Source organism: Cervus canadensis, chromosome 15 (genome assembly GCF_019320065.1).
Source record: "Cervus canadensis isolate Bull #8, Minnesota chromosome 15, ASM1932006v1, whole genome shotgun sequence".
Lineage (NCBI taxonomy): Eukaryota > Metazoa > Chordata > Mammalia > Artiodactyla > Cervidae > Cervus > Cervus canadensis.
Window position 1 is genome coordinate 45,712,006 of NC_057400.1, and position 20,495 is coordinate 45,732,500.

Here is a 20,495-nt window from a genome sequence, read left to right on the forward strand (position 1 = left end):
CATACTGCATAGGGGAAAGAAGTATACTATTAACTTCATCAGACCCAAATGGTAGAATTAATATTTTCCACAGTTTTCCCCTTGTTTAACATCAGACTGGACCAAAAACTCTCAACCTCCATGTGCCAACTTCAGAGCCAAAATACATAGTTCTGTTTACTGTTGTCTGCCTTTCCACCTATATCTGGACTTTGCTGATAGCTGTTGACACTAGAAGAGCCAAATGTGCATTAAGAGGGTAGCTGAATTACTCCTCAAGCACTTGCCCCAGAGTGACTGCGCTATAGTGGAATCAGTGATCCAGAATCTTGTCTTCAGTTTCACAGGCTCAGACACATGATGGTCTCTGTGCATACAGAGAGAGCAATCTCAGATGCAATGACACACACATTCACAAATGTCTGAAGTATAAACCTGAAAGCAAATTTGATTATTTTCAGCAAGAATAGAATTGACAAGTCAATCAGATAGTCTTGTTGACTTTTGAAATTATGTTCCAATGTGAATGAACAGGTTGGTTTATGTGTGTAGAAATGGAGCAAGGTTGGTTGCATTTTCTCAGAGCCTGATGTGAGGCAGCTTTGATATTTTGATATACTCATCTTCTCTGTAGGATCAGAATATTCAGAATATGTGTCTCCTCAGAGCACTGGCTCCCCTGGATGGCCCTGAAAACACACTGTACAACTCTTAACTTTGGCTTCCATTTTTTAAACATGTATTTTATTGAAGTATCGCTGATTTATAATGCTGTGTTTATTTCTGCTATAGAACAAAGTGATTCAGTTACACATAAATATATATACATATATTCTTTTTCATATTATTTTGCATTGTGGTTCATCACAGGATATTGAATATAGCTCACTCTGCTATATAGTAGGATTTTTGTTGTTTATTCATTCTATATATAATAGTTTGCATCTGCTAATCCCAAATGGCTTCCATTTTTAATCCACTCTGAGCGTGAGCTCTTTATATAAATGTTTTGTATAACTTATTTTATCTACTTACTTTCTCACCCTGGCATCGTTAATTAGTTTCTCAACTCTCTTCTTCATTCATTTTTAAAAGCATTTTAAAGATGGGTAGCTTCTGCAGATAACTAATGCTGGTTACTCTGTGCTGTTTATTCCTTTAATTTACAAGGATCAATATTATCTCCATAATATGTGATGATTTTACACCAATACCAGTACACCCTGATGTGCTAGGCATAATGGTGGCCCCAAGAGCTGTGTCCTGGTTAGGACAAATAATACTGCTGCACTTAGACACTTCTGCTGCAGGATGGTAACTAAATGAGATAAAAGAAGAGGAGCTGGAAGGCAGCAAAAAATTAGCATTGCATATGAAAACAGACTAGTTATTTTTCAAAGCAGTAATGAACGCCACCTTCTCCTTCCTTTTTTTTTTCTTGCTCTTGACCTCACTGTAGTAAAATGAACCCTGAACTCTGTAGAGACACAACGTTGAGTTCAGTTATTCCGTAAAGGGCGCAGATTACTAGGTACGTGTATCATCGAGGTTTCAGATTCCCTATGGCAGATGTGGGATTTAATCTGTTTTTCTCAGATTTGAAAAACACAGACTCTTTTTTGATAACTTCATTCTCTGATTGTTAGTCAAATTGGTTCTGGAGGCAAGAGATAGCCCAGAAGGGCCTGTTCTAGGGCTCCAGTTCAATCATCAAAAGAGAGACATGAGTGCCTCCTAAGTTTAGGAAAGCCACATTTAAAATATTCCTCATAAGGCTAATCTTACAGCATCTCAAAACCTTCCTTTTAAATGTATTCTATAGGCATTTTGATCATGTTTCTAATGTGCTACTTACAATATGCAAGTGCTGAAACAAGTATAAGCACGTTTGAATTATAAGCTGTAGTGGATAGGAAAAAGCATAAGTCCATGTGCACTTTGACAATGTTAGAAATGCCAAGAGCCCAGGTGAAGGGTTCCTACTCTCTGCCACTGTTGTCTTCTTCCAAGCTTTGGAAAATCATCTCGTAACAGTTTTCTGGGAAAAGTGTAATATGGCTTTTTGTGAAAGGATGGTACAGTAGATTCATCCAAAAGGTGGAATTCTTTTATAATCTAAAAATGCAGGTACAAAATCTGAATAAAAATTTCTAAAGGAAATTCATGTAGAGTACTATGAATTATCTAAAATGCAAGTAAGAAAATTATCAGATGTGGTTATAATAATTATTTTAAATGAGTACATTAAAATATTTTTATTTTATTTGTAAATTATGGCCTTGAAAGATAATATTTTCAGGGCATCATTTTTATGATATGAAGAGCAATATAAGTTCAAGGTTATCACCCAAAAAGCAGAGGCTCTAGCCTGCTTTAAGGTGGTGATGGATAAGGTTGTCAGATCAGGTAGCAAATTACTGGGCAGATGGTTGAATTTTACTTTCTGTGGTGAAATCTTTTACATTTTGACAAATTCTTCTTTGTTTTGAGATGATTTAAACCTACAGTTATGAAGCAGATTAGCGCTTTTAAATCTAAGTTGAAAATTGTCACTAGTGCCAGGAGTACAAGTATGTTGCCGTGAACATGTACATAAATAACTAGAAAAAAATAAATGGAAAAACGACATACACATTGGAAGCATTCGCTCCCTGGCAATCTCTTTTGGAGAAGTAAAGCATTAACGAGGAGGAAAAGTTGAGATAGCTAAATTCTTGCCCAAATGTCTTATTTCTTTTACTCTGTTTGAGTCTATTTATTCTGAGTTTCTCATCACTGGAAATGAAAGCTCCATGTGGGCAGGGATCACTGTCTGTCTTTTCCACCAATATATCCAATCATTTAGAAAGTGCCTGGAAAAACTACTGGTTTGTATTTATAGAATATATAAATCCTCAAAATGATATGTATCACAGCAGCCTCTCTATTTGGCTTGAAGGTTTTATAAGGAGAAAATGAGACAACTGAACTTGGAAGTTCATTCCATTCCCTTAGAAGCATATTTTTATATAAATTCAAAGTGCTCCTGTAGTTACTTTTGTTTCATCGTTTATACAGTCTTACAAATAAAAATCATCTTTGGAGTCTGCAGCAGTTAACATCTCCCAGAAGCAGTGTGGCCCCAAATCATAGCCTTGTTCATCTTCCTTAGCTTGATCTCAGCTTTCTACTGTGACCTGATGGCTAAAAGACTGGGTTCTAGAATAATGAATCCCATTTTCACTGCTAGTTATATGAGCTTGGCCACGTCATTTAACCTTTTATGGATTGTTTTCCTCAAAATGGAGGCTTGGATTACTCCAACTCAAGCAGTCATAAGAATAAAATGAGACAATTCATGCATAGTCCTTTGCATAGTTCGTTGAACAGTCCATAAATGTTAGCGGATCTATATATATATAAAACATCTGAGGGGTTCATTGTTTCTTCATTGAAAGAAATCACTCAAATTCTATAAGACTGGGTTACTTCACAACAAAATAAACAGACTGGCACATCTTCCAACTTCAAAAGGTCAATGTCTAACTCTCTTTCTCTCAACTACAGAGTTCATCTCAACCTTCCATGGTGCTCTGTGCATCTTGATGTCTCTGTAACTAATAGTAAAGGTTCTGATATATCTCATGACGTTTTCAGTATTCTCAATGTATACTTGGATTAAAGTCCCACTGTCCATAATGTTACTTATTGGTGTTTTCATCAGATGAAAACTTGGGTTAGATTTAGATTGTAAAAATGCCTAAATAGTGCCATTGAGCCTTTTCCTATAAATTTTTATTGCATTTTGGAATTTTCTAAAATTTAAAAATAGACATTTATTTCACACCAAGTGCATCCATATCAAATGAGAGACAAAGAGTTTGTAGTATGTGTCTTTTCTGATTATAGTAAAATACAACTCATGTGAAAATCATAAAAGCGAAACTTAAAAGGTTAAGGGAAATGAGAAATTAAATTCTGCCACTGATTCACAGACTACTGGCAACTTGCCTATAAGTTTGCTTGGACTACCATTATAGAGGGCTTAAAAGTCTACTCCACCACAGCTAGGAAAAAATCTAAGTAAGGAATGCGAAGTCTGTGCCAATGCTGAGTGACAACATTTTTAGTGTCTCCCAGCCAGAAAGGGTTGATGGTAAATTTGAGATCATCGAGTGGCATTTTCTAATTCTTCACCTCATCCGAAAACTGCTGTGGGGCTATTCCCTGAATTGTTTCTTTCCCTTTCAGCTTCCTCCATCCTCAAAAGAGAGAAGCGGCTGAGGACCAAGAATGTGCATTTCAGCTGCGTCACTGTGTACTACTTCACCCGGAGGCAGGGTTTCACGAGCGTGCCCAGCCAAGGCGGCAGCACCCTGGGCATGTCCAGCCGCCACAACAGCGTACGCCAGTATACCCTGGGCGAGTTCGCCAGAGAGCAGGAGAGGCTCCACCGGGAGATGCTGAGAGAACACCTCAGGGAGGAAAAACTGAACTCTCTAAAACTAAAGGTAACAAAGACCTTAGAAATGCACTTTTTTTTTTTTTTTTTGCCAAACCCCCATCCTTACCTCAATCTGGTTGCATTAACCCATTTTCATGTTTAGATCTGCAGATTAAAATGGATATTTTCCAAGCAGACTCTCTGCTGAGACTTTTTTTTTTTTTTTAAGGAAAAACAGTATAGTCTCATCACTGAAAACAGGGCAGAAAACTTCCCTGACATTGTTTATTTATTCGCTCTATAAATATTTATTTAGGTCATAAACCCTGTGCTTCAGCTGGGGCTAATTGCTATGAAAAATAGATGTGGTCCCCTTTCTCCTGGAACTTACATATTAACAGAAAAGAAAAATATTCATCATGTAGACAAAATCACAGCTTCATGAAGTACCATAAAGGGGAGTTGCTAGGTGCTAGGAAAGTATGTAACCGAGAATTGATGGGGGCTGGATATCAAGGAAAGTTTCCTCAAGAAAGTGACGATTGAACTGAAATCTGAACAGGTAATTAGGCAGAAAGGGTTGGTGCGACTGGTTCAGGCAGCAGGGAAGGCTGAGTTACCTCGTGTCAGGAGGAAGCACGGGGAGCCATGCACAGGCTCGGGAGCCTGGAGCAGAGACGGAAGGAGTAATGTGAAGGGGGTAGGGTTGGGCTTTGTCAGTCTGATTAAGACATTGTTTTTCTCTTCATCCTAATGCCATCAGAAGTCATATAGGAGTTTTAGGCATGGGGTCAGTTGGCAGAATAATGTGATCTGGTTCATGCTATGATTTGAGAATGGTTTAGGGGCAGGGGTGGCCATGTTAGGGGAGCTTATGGAGTCAGACCAGTTAAGAGGCTATTACAATAGTCCTGGAGAGAGAAGATGGTAGGTTAGATTACACTGATGGTAGGGGAGATGAAGAGAGATGGACGGAGGGAGTAATTTAGGAAATAAAATCAACAGTCCTTGATGACGGGTTGGATTTGGAAGGAAAGTGGGGAGCTGTCAAGAATGACTCCTAAATTTCTGGCTCACAAAACTGAATGGGTTGTGGGTGATAGTACCTTTCTCGATGACAAGAATATGAGAAGGAATCCAGGTGATTCTGAGAGGATTTTGAGTTATTGAAGTGATGTCAGGGAGAGATCCAGGCAGAGATAACTATCATTGTGCCATCTTAGAGAGTCAGTGGAGAGAAACACAGCTCAGAAAACCTTTTCCTCAATCAGAGACACTCTTTATATTTGTATTGATCCATCAACTTATCAGCTTATAGTAAATGGCCTCCCATTATTATCTAACGACAAAGGAAGAAAGGCAAGGATTTTTCTTACATAATCCAGGATGCTTAACATAAAGGATCACTGGTTAACTAGCCGAAACACCATAAGCACACCTGTGTTACGTGTACCTTTAGTTGCCAATATGAAGTCAGTTAGCAGAGGTGTGATGTGTGTTTCACAACACCTGTTTTTAGGTATTTTGCACCTCATGTATGTGCATTGTCCCCAGTTGCACAAGAAGCCAGTTGCTTAAATGAAGCTGGTTACAACCTGGCCTAGAGCAAGTCTCATAACTCCTTTGGAGGTATTTTTGACACAGTTCATTGACAGGCCCTTAAGATTTTTTTGGTAACGAGTCACTATTGTTGTTGTTCTATATTATAGCTTTGAATGTAGCCTAATTTAACAATAAGTCTCAGATTTGCTTCTGAAATACACTGTCTGGTTTTCTAACTCACTACAGACCAACTGTAACCCTTACTCAAAAGATGAAGTCATTCTCCAAACTCAAATATTGGCAGAACAGTAGTGATGGCTGCCATTCATTAAATGATTTTTTACTTGCCAGGCATTTTATAAACATTATATAATTTAATCCTGACAAAAACCCACTGGAATAGGTAAATTATGAGACCATGTGTACAACTGAATAAAAAGAAGCACAAAGATGTTAACTGGCTCACTCAATAGAAAACTATTATCTTGTTACTTAGTATTCTAAAATCAATTGATTATACCCAATAGGTGTAGGGAAAAACAATCTCTGTACCTATTGGGAGTCATCCCTGTCTGGGGTTTGGTACTGTGTGTAGTGGTTTTTAACAGGTGGAGAACTGTAATTCTATCTGAGATCCAGATGTATTGTGGTGACCTTTGTAGCACACACATGCAGTGACTGTTAGGGGGAGCTACATACCTGCAGGAACCTTCCTCCTTACCAGGCGGTGATATATTCTGATGCTATAATTTGTATTCATTTACTTCTACCCTCTTATTTTTAGCAAGCTGAAGAAGAAGCAAAAAGAGGCTTCTGTTATTGATTTACTTTTGTCATTGTGCTTAGCGTTGCAAGTTGAAGAGTCAGTCTTCCGAGTGGGTGTCATGCCTTGGTTTGTCATTGATAACTGAAAACATGCAACTTTCCCTTTTGGTGAAGATATGAACAAAAGGCATTTGGATATCATCACTCCTTTCAAGTGAATATCAAGCAAAAAGATAATGAATGGGATTCCAAGGTGATCTGATCTAAGCGTACTGAAAGTATTCAGAAACTGGGAAACACATTTCACAGAAATCTAATAAAAAATCAAAACAATGTGGACTCATTGACTAAAAAATCTGAGGGGTATTAATGGAGGAAAACATATATTAACTTTTATGAGTTTTTAAATATCATCGACTATGCTTGTCTAAGGTTTAGCTACCCAAAATCTAAAATTAGCTATCCGAAAACATTACGGATCCAAAAATTTCACTCAGATACTTGAGATTTCACTTTCAATATGACATTTGCTTTGAAATATACCTCTGGGATAAGGAACAGAATGTGACTAAATTGATTCCATTTTTTGGATAAAGCAGCTAGAGGGGGTCAGTAGCAGAGAGAGGGACCCAAAGAAGAAAGGGATTGTTAAGGACAAACTTTGCCACTTTGGTTTTTCCTGGAGATGGTCCTCTCTGGGTGACAGTGAACTGCCCATTAAAGGAGGAGAGAGAAGGAGTGTCTGACAAAAAAAAAAAACAACACTTTGCAAAGCTTTAAGTGTCAAACTTTTTCCAAAGCCTTCACTATGGAGACCAGATAAAATACACCAGGAAACTCAGTGGGCTTGGAACTGGGTCATTTCCTTCCTGCTTACCTGAGAAGCAAAAGCTCTGGGACATAAAGGAGACGTTTTTCTTTCCACTCTACCTGTGTGTCTTTCCAGGGTGTCTCAGGTTCTAAACAGTGAATCAGTTTACACAACGACATCCCCCCTCCAATGGGGCCTTTTTTTAAAATTAATTTTTATTGGCGTACAGTTGCTTTACAACATCGTGTTCATTTCTACTGTGCAGCAAGGTGAATCAGCTGTATCTCCTCTTTTTTGGATTTCCTTCCCGTTTAGGTCACCACAGAGCCCTGTGTGTAGAGTTTCCTGAGCTACACTACAGGTTCTCCTTAGTTATATAATTTGTACTTAGTATCAATATTGTGTATATGTCAATCCCAATCTCCCAGTTCATCCCATCCCCCCTTCCTCTCCTGGTTTCCATACATTTGTTCTCTAAGCCTGTGTCTCTATTTCTACTTGCAAATAAGGTCATCTATACCATTTTTCTAGATTCCACATATATGCATCAATATGCAGTATTTGTTTCTTTCTGACCTACTTTACTCTGTATGACAGTCTTGTGTTGTGGGCTTAGTCGCTCAGTCGTGTCTGACTCTTTGCAACCCCGTGGACTGTAGCCCGCCAGGCTCCTCTGTCCATGGGGATTCTTTAGGCAAGAATGCTGGAGTGGTTGCCATGCCCTCCTCCAGGAGGTCTTCCCAACCGATTGAACCCAGGTCTCCCGCATTGCAGGCAGATTCTTTACCATCTGAGCCACCAGGGAAGTCTAAGAATACTGAAGTGGGTAGCCTATCCCTTCTCCAGGGGAACTTCCTGGCCCAGGAATCAAACCGGGATCTCTTGCATTGCAGGTGCATTCTTCACCAGCTGAACTACCAGGGAAGGCCATATGACTGTCTTAAGATCAGTAAAAAGAACACAGACATGCGTTTTGGTGTTTATTTATAATAAAATACTTCAGAAACAAAATAAGGATAGAAATTTAGTTTCTCATTGTAACATGTCTTCTTAGTGATTCATCTCAATCTAATTATGAGTTTGATATATTGAGAAGGAATATATATAATTAGATTTGTAGAACGAATCCAATTTTACTTGGGGGGGAGGGGTTCAAGTGTGCCTTTATTGGTGGTGGTGGTGTTTGTTCCAAACATTGTCTAGAAACAATTAATAGGGAAAGCTTATTGAATAAAGTACATGTTTCTAGAAGAAATAACTAGCTTTAGATTTCTAAATTATAGACTACAGTTCTTTTTCCCTGTCAAGCCCATTCAGACATGTCATACTCTTCACAGTAATCATTGCAGTCATCTTAATACTATACATTTTTCCAAATTAAGTACTTAGATTTCATCATCTGCACCACACTGTTGAACAATTACATTAGCCTTTATTCCCATTTCACATGTATCTGTAAAATCCATTAGGCGGCTGCCTCTATGTTTCAAAAGAACCTTGGCATTGAATTCGCCTCTGGGGTTATATTTTTCTGGATTCTATTACCATGGTATAGGAAATGTAACTTATTTTTCACAACTTTCACTGGATTCTTTTTCTCAATGTTTTCTCAACCTTGATCGTTCTTCCTCTCCTTTCTAAGGTCAAAGCTGTTTCTACATTTTGGGGTTATCATGTGTTCCTTGAGTAATGCTTGGTTGTTTGCTCTCTTTCTTCATAAAAAAAGAGTTGCCAGATGGTAACTCTTCCTTTAATGAGCAAACTTTAAAATGTCTCTAAGTTTCCTTCACTCCAAATCTTAGATTTATGACTGTGCTTTATTCAGTTAGTAATTTACCTGTACAGTATTATAATTCTCCACCTTCACGCCCAGTCTTCCAGCCCTGCCCTCTTATTTCCTCTCAACGGTCTTATGATTTAACTAACCTTCAAGAAAAATTCCTAAAGGCCTTAGGAGATAGAAGCCATTAGAGGTTTGTGAGAGATGACTGGCGCCAAGTATCTCTAACCTGTGGTTTCCAAATTTAGGGATATGTTTTTAACTATTTCCTCATACTACAGTTCTTACTAAATGGGTCAGAGTGTGCTGATCTTGGTATTTTTAAACTCCACTTAGTATTTTTAAACTCCGTACAGAATTTCTTTGTCAGCCTCTGCAGAGATTACTCAAAAGCTTATATGGGACCAGTACTTCAGAATACGTTGTTCAGTGCAGGCCTGCTCCGACACCAAAGGGAAAACATGGACTTCCCAAATACTTGCCATGTCATATGTGCAACATATTTTGAGAGATTCAGAGAAAATACACCTAACCAAAGTGGTGCATCCTGAGAGGCTGGGCTTCAGCCCTGAGCAAATGCAATACATTTAAGAATAGGTTCCTTCAAAAATGCTGGCATTTTTATTTAAGTGGAAAAATTAAACATATGTAATCAAATCTCTACAGTTTTCCTATGCAATAAACAGTGATCTTCTAGTTCAGGAGACATCCATTCGGCTGATTGTTCTCATTAACATGTGGGGTTCATGCAGTGGTGTTCTGGAGTCAGCTTGTAAAAATTCCTCACTAAAGTGGATTGGACTCATCTCTTCCCCCACCATAGCTTGAAATCGCCAATGATGGGAACAGTCATATTGTGGGACTTGACAAGCACAAAGCAAACACAACATCAGACAAACACAACAAACTCAACAACAAATTAGAAACACCCCTCCCTTTTTTTTCAGAGACGTAGTTATTATATATTTACCAGCACACTCTTGGATTCATTTTGCTTATTAGCCCTTGCTGAAAGAGACAATATTTGTCTAAACCAGAAGGAAGAATAAAGGAATGTATGGAAAATGTATGTCTTATTTGTTGATATTATCATCTTTTCTGGTGACTTTTGGGGTGATATGTAAACCAAGGACTCATTGTAAATTCAGGTTGTTGAAATTCTTATCAGCTGACACAACAGCCAAACATAATGAATCTGGTTCCAAATTGCCAACTACAATTAACAACTAATGAGCTGAGGACTTATACTGTAAGATTTGACTGAACATCAAAGTGATATGAATGTTTTAGTTTGGTTTGCCAGAGACATTAGCACCCAGGCTATTTATTCAACTCATAACATGTAACCAGGAATTCCTTTCATCAAATATATATCCTATGTGTATTTGGGTATACAAATGCAGATATGTATATCCAGCCTCTTATTACACATCTCTGGCAACCCAAAGCACATTGCTTTGTTAAAAAAAAGTGTATTAAAGTATAGTTGGTTACAAAAGAGGAAAGAAGGGGAGGGATAAATTAGGAGGTTGGGATTTATATATATACATACACTACTATATATAAACACACACTGCTTTTTGAGAAAGCCGATTCCATTTTGTAGTGATAATTGTTAGAAAGCTCTTCTTCATATTGATCAACCTGCTATCATCTAATTATACCTTCTGACCCTAATTCTGGCCTCTAGAGACATAGAATAAATCTTGTCCCTGTTCTCCAAACTCCCAAGTGTTTGAAAGCAGTCTTGATGGACATGCAAATATTTGACAATAGGTTATATGGGCTCCATGTGTCTCTGTTCTATAGATTTAAACATCCTTAGTTCTTTTCTCTAACGTTCCTGTTTTCCAGACACTTTATAGCCTTGGTTGCTCCTTCTGAATATAACGCTGTTTATTAATGTCCACCTCAAAATGTGGAACCTGGCGGTGGGGTGGGAGTGAGGCTCATGAGAGACGGGATGCACATATACATAAAGCTGATTCATGTTGTTGTAGAGCAGAAACAAACACATTATAAAGCAATTATACTCCAATTAAAAATTATGGAACTTGATCTGGACATTGCACTCAAGATGGGATTTTTTTCAGTACATAGGGATGTGTTACATTACCTGCTAACCGAGCTATAGATACTCTATCCACAGGTATATGCTAAAGGTACAGGAGCTTTTTGGATCTTAATAAGTTTGTTTGTTCATATTATGCTAGTGGTAAGTAAAGCAACAACAAAAAGACAAGGAAGCAAATATGCATATCAGGCCTGGTAAATAAGGTCTGCATCATCATGCAAATTAAAACTTTTTAACATCTCCTAGGTAAGAATCCTCTTTAGTACTATACATGGTGTACAGAGAGCAGTCAATAAAATTTTGGGTTTTTTTTTTTTTAATGAACTTGATCTTGTCATCTGAAAAATGTGCTAACCTGCCTTTTAGTTATCCATCCAAGATATTATTTAAAAACTACATTTAACAAGACAGGGCCAAGTTCATGATACCCTCTCAGAGGATCCTTGTCACCACCCGTTGGTGACCTTCATGGAGATTCCTTTCCTGGATTAGTCTCTACTGCCAATAGAATCTCCAGGTAGCACACACCTTTTTGGTGGTGCAAAGAGGCTGAGCATCTCTGTTCTTTGAAACATTTTCAACATTTCAACTAACTAAAATCCATGCATTCAACCATACCCTTATTGGTATTCCATCCTTCCATGCACAGAACATAAGAAATTTTGTCAGAGAATCTCAAGACTAGATTGCTGGTTTTCCAGTTATGTTCCATCGGGTCAGGGCTTTGGATACCTTTCTCACTTTTGTTTGTTTAATAGGTTAAGATTCTGCATGAATTTTAATTTGGCAAATGGACATTCTCTCCCCGGTGAGCCCAGGCAATAGTATAATAGTCACTGTTGACTGTTCTCACCTGTACAGAGACCATCTTTTTAAATCATCTTTTTTTGGAATTTTATCTAGAACTTGCACTTTTAAAAATAATAATTCACTTGCATTTTGATTACCTTTTAATTCCTTTCCCCATGACTCTTTGCAGATACTAGACAGAGCAGTCATAACTTTCAACTTTTTCGTTGATTTAAAACATGTATAGCCCAGAATAAGGATTCTTACAGAAAACTGCTGAGCACTCTTGGACTATCTCCCACCTTCTTTTTTTACATGAAATTCTTCCTAACATATCTGTTCTCCCATTTCTTGTTTAAAGGTTTTTCTCCTTGATACAGACTGTGAAATCAGAATAGGAAGTAAATGATTCTACTTTGTGTCTTTGTATCTCCCTCCCATTTTATTTGTCTGTCATTTCCTCCTCTCCACTGCTTCTATAACTTGCTCATATATTTTGTTGCACTTACCACACTCTATCATATTTATTACACGGTCATCTCCCCAGCAGACTAGTAGCTGGTGGTCCTTGTTCTCAACATATTCCCATTATAATGAGGGAGATACACATAAAACCAACCACCAAAACTAATATATTACTACAAAATTAGGCAGCATACTATGCTGATCAAGTGCTCCCAGGGTAAACGATAGTGGCTCAGACAGTAAAGATTCAGCCTGCAATGCAGGAGACCTGAGTTTGATCCCTGGGTTGGGAAGATCCCCTGAAGAAGGGAATGGCAACCCACTCCAGTATTCTTGCCTGGATAATCCCCATGGACAGAGGAGCCTGGTGGGCTACAGTCCATTGAGTCCCAAGAGTCAGACACAACTGAGTGACTAAGCATATAGCACAGGGTAAATGAGTTACAAGTCAGCTGAGAAACTCAAAAGTAACACATGAGTTCAACAGTGGTAGCTATCACTTGGACTAGCTTCTTTTGCTGGCATGTCTATTAGAAAGAACACCTCCACAAGCTCACAAAATAGATTACTCAAAGGAAATGCTCACTGGCGAGAATGTCATATCTTCAGCTGGCTTCCTGTATTCCTTTTTGAGCTCTTGTTCTCTGTGTATGAATCATGTATTTTTTAAAATTTCTGAATGAGCTACTTATAAAGAAGCTTTTCTGCTCTCTTACCTCCTACCCCACAGCACTGAGATCAGCTCTTGGAGTGTAACTGCAACCATATCCTTCTCTTTTCTTCTATACAGGTTTTCTATTAATATTACTCTAAGAATTTTCACTCCAAACTGGTCTTGTGAGCCTGGCTCAAGTTTTGGAGTCCAACCAAACCTGAATTTGATTCTCAGTACAATCACCAATTATCCAAGTAGCTAGACTTTAGCAAATTATCTTCTCCATGCTCCAATTTTCTCAACTGTTAAAATACTTCCTAAGATTGTTTGCAAATCAGGTGAGATAATTTATATAAAGTAGAGAGTTCAGTACCTGGTTTTCAATATATGATGGCTTGGGTCATTCTCCACATCATCCTCATTATTGTGGAATTGAATTATTTTTTCGCATTCTTATTGCCACTGTCCTTGTTACATGTGTTAATGAGTTTGTAATAACCAGGAGTTTTTATTATTAAAAACACTTTAAACCACTGAAAGGAAGTGTTTTTATTTTTGTGGTTTTTTGCTTTATTTTTAGCATTATGATCGATCTACTTTTTCAGTACTGTTTCCCTACTATAATTATTTTACAGTCAATTCATCAAAAAGTTCATCTTGTTGGAATTTACAGCGGAATATATCCACTACATGATATAGAAAAAAAAAAAAGATCGACTACTGAGTTGATAATCTCCCACTCACCAATCCCCCACCCCACTCACTCCCCCATCCCATCTGGTCCTTGATTCAGGATAGTCTAAGAATCACTCTGCTGATTCTGGAAGTAATGTGTAACATGTCCCATCCCTCAAACATATTTAGATGGGCAAAACTTTTATTCTGTTGGGCTTTGGAAACTGTTTACTCATACTTATCAGTACATATCAGATAGATTTGCAGAAGTAAGGATTTTCAATTCTGTTTAAGAAAAGCTATAATCCTTTAATTTATAGAGTGAGTCTGGACAAGTTTACACAGTGGCTCAAGAACTAAGTCCTATCTTAAGTAGCATCATTAGAACAAAGCAAATACACACACACACACACACACACACACACAGAGCATCCCTCGAGATATTTCCAATACAGTATAAACACACGTACACATAAATGAAATAAATATAAGGATCATTAAATCAAATTATGAGTTAAGACATTACTTATCACCTGAAGATGGCCAAGGCAGAGGAAGGGGGATGCTACTTTCTGAAAACGTTCTGTTTATTTACTTTTTGTTTTTTGCTTATGGGCCAAGACAGGAAGGGATGCCACACAAGTTCATCCAGTCTGGATATTTTGTAGACCAGTGAAAGCTCTGTCCCATCTCAGGCCTTTAAAGCTATTGTTGCTCAGCAGGGACTGCCTTCTGCTTCCACCTGTTCAGCTAACTGCTACTCCATCTTCAGATTCAAGCTTAGATGTGAAGCCTACCCTCCTCACTCCACCACTTAGCCACACCACTAGATGCCCCTTCTGATGGTTTGGTCACTAAGTTGTATCACCCTTGTGACCCCATGGACTGTAGCCCACCAGGATCCTCTGTCCATGGGATTTCCCAGGCAAGAATACTGGATGTGGGTTGCCACTTCCCTCTCCAGGGAATCTTCCCAATCCAGGGATCAAACCCCAGTCTCCTGCATTGCAGGTGGATTCTTTACCATCCGAGCCACCAGTTGCCCCTTCTGCATAGTCTCAATGCCCTGTGTCCAAGTTCAGTTAGGAAACCTTTATCAGTTCAGTTCAGTTCAGTCTCTCAGTCGTGTCTGACTCTTTGTGACCCCATGGACTGCAGCACGCCAGGCCTCCCTGTCCATCACCAGCTCTCAGAGTTTACTCAAACGCATGTCCATTGAGTCGGTGATGCCATCCAACCATCTCATCCTGTCGTCCACTTCTCCTCCCACCTTCGGAAATTACTAGATTCCTCTTCTTTTTAATCCATTGATTTCAAGACCCATATCTTGTGTACCAACACACCTACAGCCTAATGTAAAATAAGCACAAAAGATTATTGAATATATATTAAATATATAAAAAGAGTGTATCTAAGTAATTATCAAAGCAGTTGAGAACACAAGCTGCAGAGTTAAATATTTAGGATTCTGACATGGTACATACCTCACTGCCTCTGATTTTGGACAGGTTATTTAGCATTCCTATGCCTGTTTCCCAATCAGTTAAACAATCTAATGCTAATATCTACTTTATGAGATATTTTGTGATGCTCAGTGAGCTTATGCAGGTAAACTGCTTGAAGCAGTGACATGCAGATTCAAAACTATTGTTATTCATATTGCTATTATTATCTCACATCTGATTCTCTCACCTCTCTTTCACCCCCACCTCCAATCTCTCTCTCTCATTCTCTGTCATACACACACACACACACACACAAGCAGGTTTGAAGGTCAGTACACACACACACACACACACACACACACACACAAAAGCAGGTTTGAAGGTCAGTATCATTTGATGGTCTCCTTAAACCACATTTTTTGGCAAGCCTTCTTTGAGCTCTTGGAAAGGCAGCATTCTTTGGGAAAACAACACTGAGCCAGAAATGGTCCAAGATACAGATTGCCTTCTAAGGGATCAACTTCAAAAGAGAGCATTTTTTTGAATGTGCTCGTTACTCTGTATGCATTTATTTTATAAACAAAGGAACTTTTTAGACACTTTGTGGTTTAATTCCACATTATATTAATAGTCCCCATACTGCATTAGGTACCATTGGAAACTTGGAATCCATCTGTTTTATACAGGGAAAAGCATACTAAAATAGGAGTCAGGGGATTAGATTCTATAATAAGCATGGTTTGGAGAGGCTGTAATTGTTAATAATCTGAGCTTCAGGAATGCATAAAATAAGGAGGCTGCATTTGATGAACTAATGTCTGAAAATTCAATGATTCTATTTTAAGATAGGAAAAAGACATTTAAAGGTATCATTCATGTCAAAGAGAAAAAAAATGTACAAAATAAATATTCCTGTGAAGATGGGTCATGGGGTAAAGGAGTCAGCAAAAACAGATGAGGAAATCTTGGAAGACTCCCCAGAGTTTGTTGTACTAGATCTTGAAAGCGAAATGAACATGAGTTAGTGAACAGAAATAAAATGCTCATTGGCTTATTTCCCCATTGCTCTAATATAGAAAATGCATTTGAAAACAATGTATGCAATACTCTAATTTAAAAGAGCATTTAAACTCAGTAGGTTTGGCCTGAGTTTTAAAGGTGCAAATGGGCATATCCGGGAGAGAGTTGGAGAAAGACTTGCGAGGGGACAGTAGAGAATAGTACCTGTCAGTGGTTACACACCAAACCACATACTGTGAGGAGGGAAGATAAGCCAGTTAACTAGGATGAACTGGAATAGTTCCAGTCTTCACTAGAAATGGCAGAGATGATATTGGATAGGTGAGGAGAAAACCTTGCCAGACCGCTTCAGGGATAATATGAGATTTTTTAAGATCTTGATTAGAGCCCTTCTGTGTTCTTGAACAAGAGTAAAAATAGTTTGCACTCTGTGTCAAGGATTTTTAGATTCTTAATTGAATTTTTATTTTAAAATGAAACTGCTTATTGTAATTTAAGTGATAGGTACACAGCAAAGTGATTCAGTTTTATATATATATATATATCTTTCTCAGTATCTTTTCCATTATAGGTTATTACAAGATATTGAGTTCCCTGTGCTATACAGGGAACCAACAACCGACCTTGTTGGTTATCTATTTTATACAATATCTAGTAGTGTGTATATTTTAATCCCAAACTTCTAACTTATCCCTCTTCTCTCCTTTCCCTTTGGTAATCATAAATTTCTTTTCTGTCTATGAGTCTATTTCTGTTTTGTAGGTAAGTTCATTTTATCATTTTTTTTAGATTCCACATGTAAGCAATACCATACGATGTTTATCTTTGTCTGTCTGACTTACTTCCTTTATTATGATAATCTCTAGCTTCATTCACAATGCTGCAAGTGGCATCATTTCATTCTTTTTAACATTTCATCACAGAGACATATATATATACGTATGTATACACACACCACATCTTCTTTATCAGTTTTCTGTCAGTGGACATTTAAGCTTCTTCCATGTCTTTGCGATTGTAAATACTGCTGCTATGAATGAACACTGAGGTGCATGTATCTTTTCAAATTATAGTTTTCTCCAGATAAATGCTCAGGAATGGGATCAGTGAGTGATCATGTGGTATTGGAATAAGCATCATCTGTAGTTTGAGATACAGTTGTTTCTTTTTCATTCTTAGATGCCAGTTGGGTCTTTCATGTTGTCCTAAAAATTTTCATGTTTTTAAAATGTTTGCTTATTTTTATTGATTTTTAGATTTCATGTGTTATATGACAGCCACCATTATTTTTTGAAAAAATCAAACATATGAAATGAAGTTCTTTGTTGTTTTTGTGATGTTACCAGCTACACAAGGGAGCATAAATATTATAGAACATGGAGATTAAGTAGGAAGGAGGTACTGAAATGAATCATGCTAACTAAGTCCTAGGTGTCCTGCATGTGCTGTGGAGACAGAATTTTGATGAAGTTCACATAGACAAGCCAAGAATTAATGAAAACATAATTTAAATGCCACAGAGATGACAAAATAGGAAAGGTAACCCTCCTGTTGGTTAATGCAGATTTACCTATCTCAGAGGATTGAGTATATGTTAGGCAGTTATACACTTGAATTCCTTCAAAAATCAAATCTTTACAGATAGAAAGATGCTTCTGTTGGCAAATAAGAATTAGCAAAAGTGCTAATAGCAGCCAAATGAAGTAATACCATATTAGTGGACATCAAAGAAAAATGAAAACAGCTTAACCAATGCATTTATAAAGAAATTTCAAGAAAGGTAATAAACCACAGATCACAGCAAGAAACAAAACCCAATAAAAGGAAATGCTTAACTTTGTTAGAACATAGATTTAAGCTCTGGAATAAAAAAAAAAAATTTATATAATAAATCAACAGCTTTTGAGAATGTATTTCAGGGACTCTTTGCAAAACACACACACACACACACACACACACACTTGCTACTGTGTTGCTTCCTCCACCTGAGGGCAAAGATCAACCTTTTATTTGCTTTTCAATACATTCAGAGTTGTCAAGTTGTCAAGTTTGGGATTTTTGGTCAGCAATAAATATTCTTCTCTAAATGTCAGACTTTTTCCTATGAAGATGAGAAAATGATGTCCAGTGTCACCAAGGTATTTTAACTGTGTAATAACTGAATTGTTGTTAAGATCAAAAAGCATAGTAATGATTACAATTAATGAAATCCATAAAGTAATACATTGAAAAGCTAAAGCATCAAAAAAGTTCTGTTTAGAACTTCCTTGAATAGTCCCTTACTGAGTTTCTGCATTTATTCCTGTGCTGCTTCTTAGAATATATGTTTTGCTCATATTCAGAGAAAGTGTCTCTTTCTAAATGCTTTTTTATGAAGAAAACATGTTATGTGGTGATATAGCAGTAAGAAGTGAAATACTGACTCTGGGTTTCCTGATGAATGAAATTAATTTAGACAAGAAATATACTTAGGAGAGAACAGTTACGGTATGAGACCCAGCCGCCCTCAGGGGCTCTATTGCGGAAGGCACTGCTGTGGGTAGTTTCCTATGCACTCCTTTGAGGGCGGAGTTTGTTTGGGTACCTGTGTGCAAGAGCCTGCCTCACTGCCATCTGTTCTTGTCTTACTTCCCAGTAAGACACTGACCTGACTGACTGCTTCATATCCAGGCCTCGGTCATGGAACATTGTGTAGAGAAACCATGTTTGTAATCCCAACAGCACAGGGCAGCAAAACTTTATTTCCTAGTACATGGCTTCTCTGGAGCCCAAAAGACAGAGTTGCTGTTTCAAGGACATGTTTTGCTGATTTAGGTGGCAGGAGCTTCCACTAAGATGCTATCACCTCTGAACAAGGACACATTTATCCCAACATCAAATGTGTCCATCACGAACTGAGTCTAAAGATAGCTTTCACTGATGGGCACCTGTAACCTTTGGCCTGTTTCACATCATGCTGGCTGAAAGCTCCAACAACTGTAGCTCCTAGATTAGGAGGTTAAGAGTTCCAATTAACAGGTCTTGTGTCCATATAAAAGCCTATCATTTTGCTATGTTCATGTGCCTTCCTGTAACTTCTCTAAAGAGAAAAGTAAGAGGAAATGATTTGACTCACAGTTTTTTTTTTTTCATCCCATATGAATCATTTGTAAGTGGAAGTGCAGACCTCTTAATCTCCCACACCTATCCACAAACACTCATAGATTATAGGGACATAATGTTATATAATAACTTCATCCTTACCAAGCGCAAAAGTGGGGATTTTCAAACCTGCTAAGTCTCTTATTTGCTGCTTTGTATTTCTAGATGACAAAGAACGGCACCGTGGAATCTGAAGAAGCGAGCACTCTTACAGTGGATGACATTTCTGATGATGATATTGATTTAGACAATACTGAGGTGGATGAGTACTTCTTTCTTCAACCCCTGCCAACAAAAAAACGAAGAGCACTGCTGCGGGCCTCTGGAGTTAAAAAGATTGATGTGGAGGAAAAGCACGAGCTGAGGGCCATCCGCCTATCTCGAGAGGACTGTGGTTGTGACTGCCGGGCGTTCTGTGACCCAGAAACGTGTACCTGCAGCCTGGCAGGCATTAAGTGTCAGGTAAGGGTTGGGATTTCAGGGAACCCAAAGGCAAGGCATTATACACTACCCACTAAAGAGGCAGTTGTGTTACACATAATGAAGTTTCCCACATGTGGAAAAAACTCTGAAGCAAGGCAAGACACATGATTCAAGAAGGGAGAAATACTAATTCAATGACATTTATGAGTACATGTAATATATATACTTATACATAATATATATTATATAAACATGCATATATACATATTTATATAAATATATGCATATATAATATTCTATATATTATGTATGTGTATTACCTATACACACATATATCTATTTATATATTATATAATATATTATTTGTATATATAATATATATATGTATGATATACATAGTATACATAATAATAAATGTGTGTATACATATTAATGTATATATATATATATACACACACATATTACATAATATATATACACACATATATGACATAGTGTGAAAGGCAAT

General features: G+C 37.7%; 1 protein-coding gene across 4 annotated transcripts in view; it reads left to right on the forward strand.

The window, feature by feature from the left end:
• The window catches only part of CSRNP3 (cysteine and serine rich nuclear protein 3), a 196,145-nt gene that overhangs the window by 163,377 nt on the left and 12,273 nt on the right, over nucleotides 1–20,495 (forward strand). For all 4 annotated transcript variants that reach the window (XM_043488094.1, XM_043488092.1, XM_043488096.1 and 1 more), the window contains 2 exons: nucleotides 4,210–4,469; nucleotides 19,730–20,026. In XM_043488094.1, coding sequence (XP_043344029.1) covers nucleotides 4,210–4,469; nucleotides 19,730–20,026 — 557 coding nt within the window. The remainder of the gene's footprint in view (nucleotides 1–4,209; nucleotides 4,470–19,729; nucleotides 20,027–20,495) is intronic.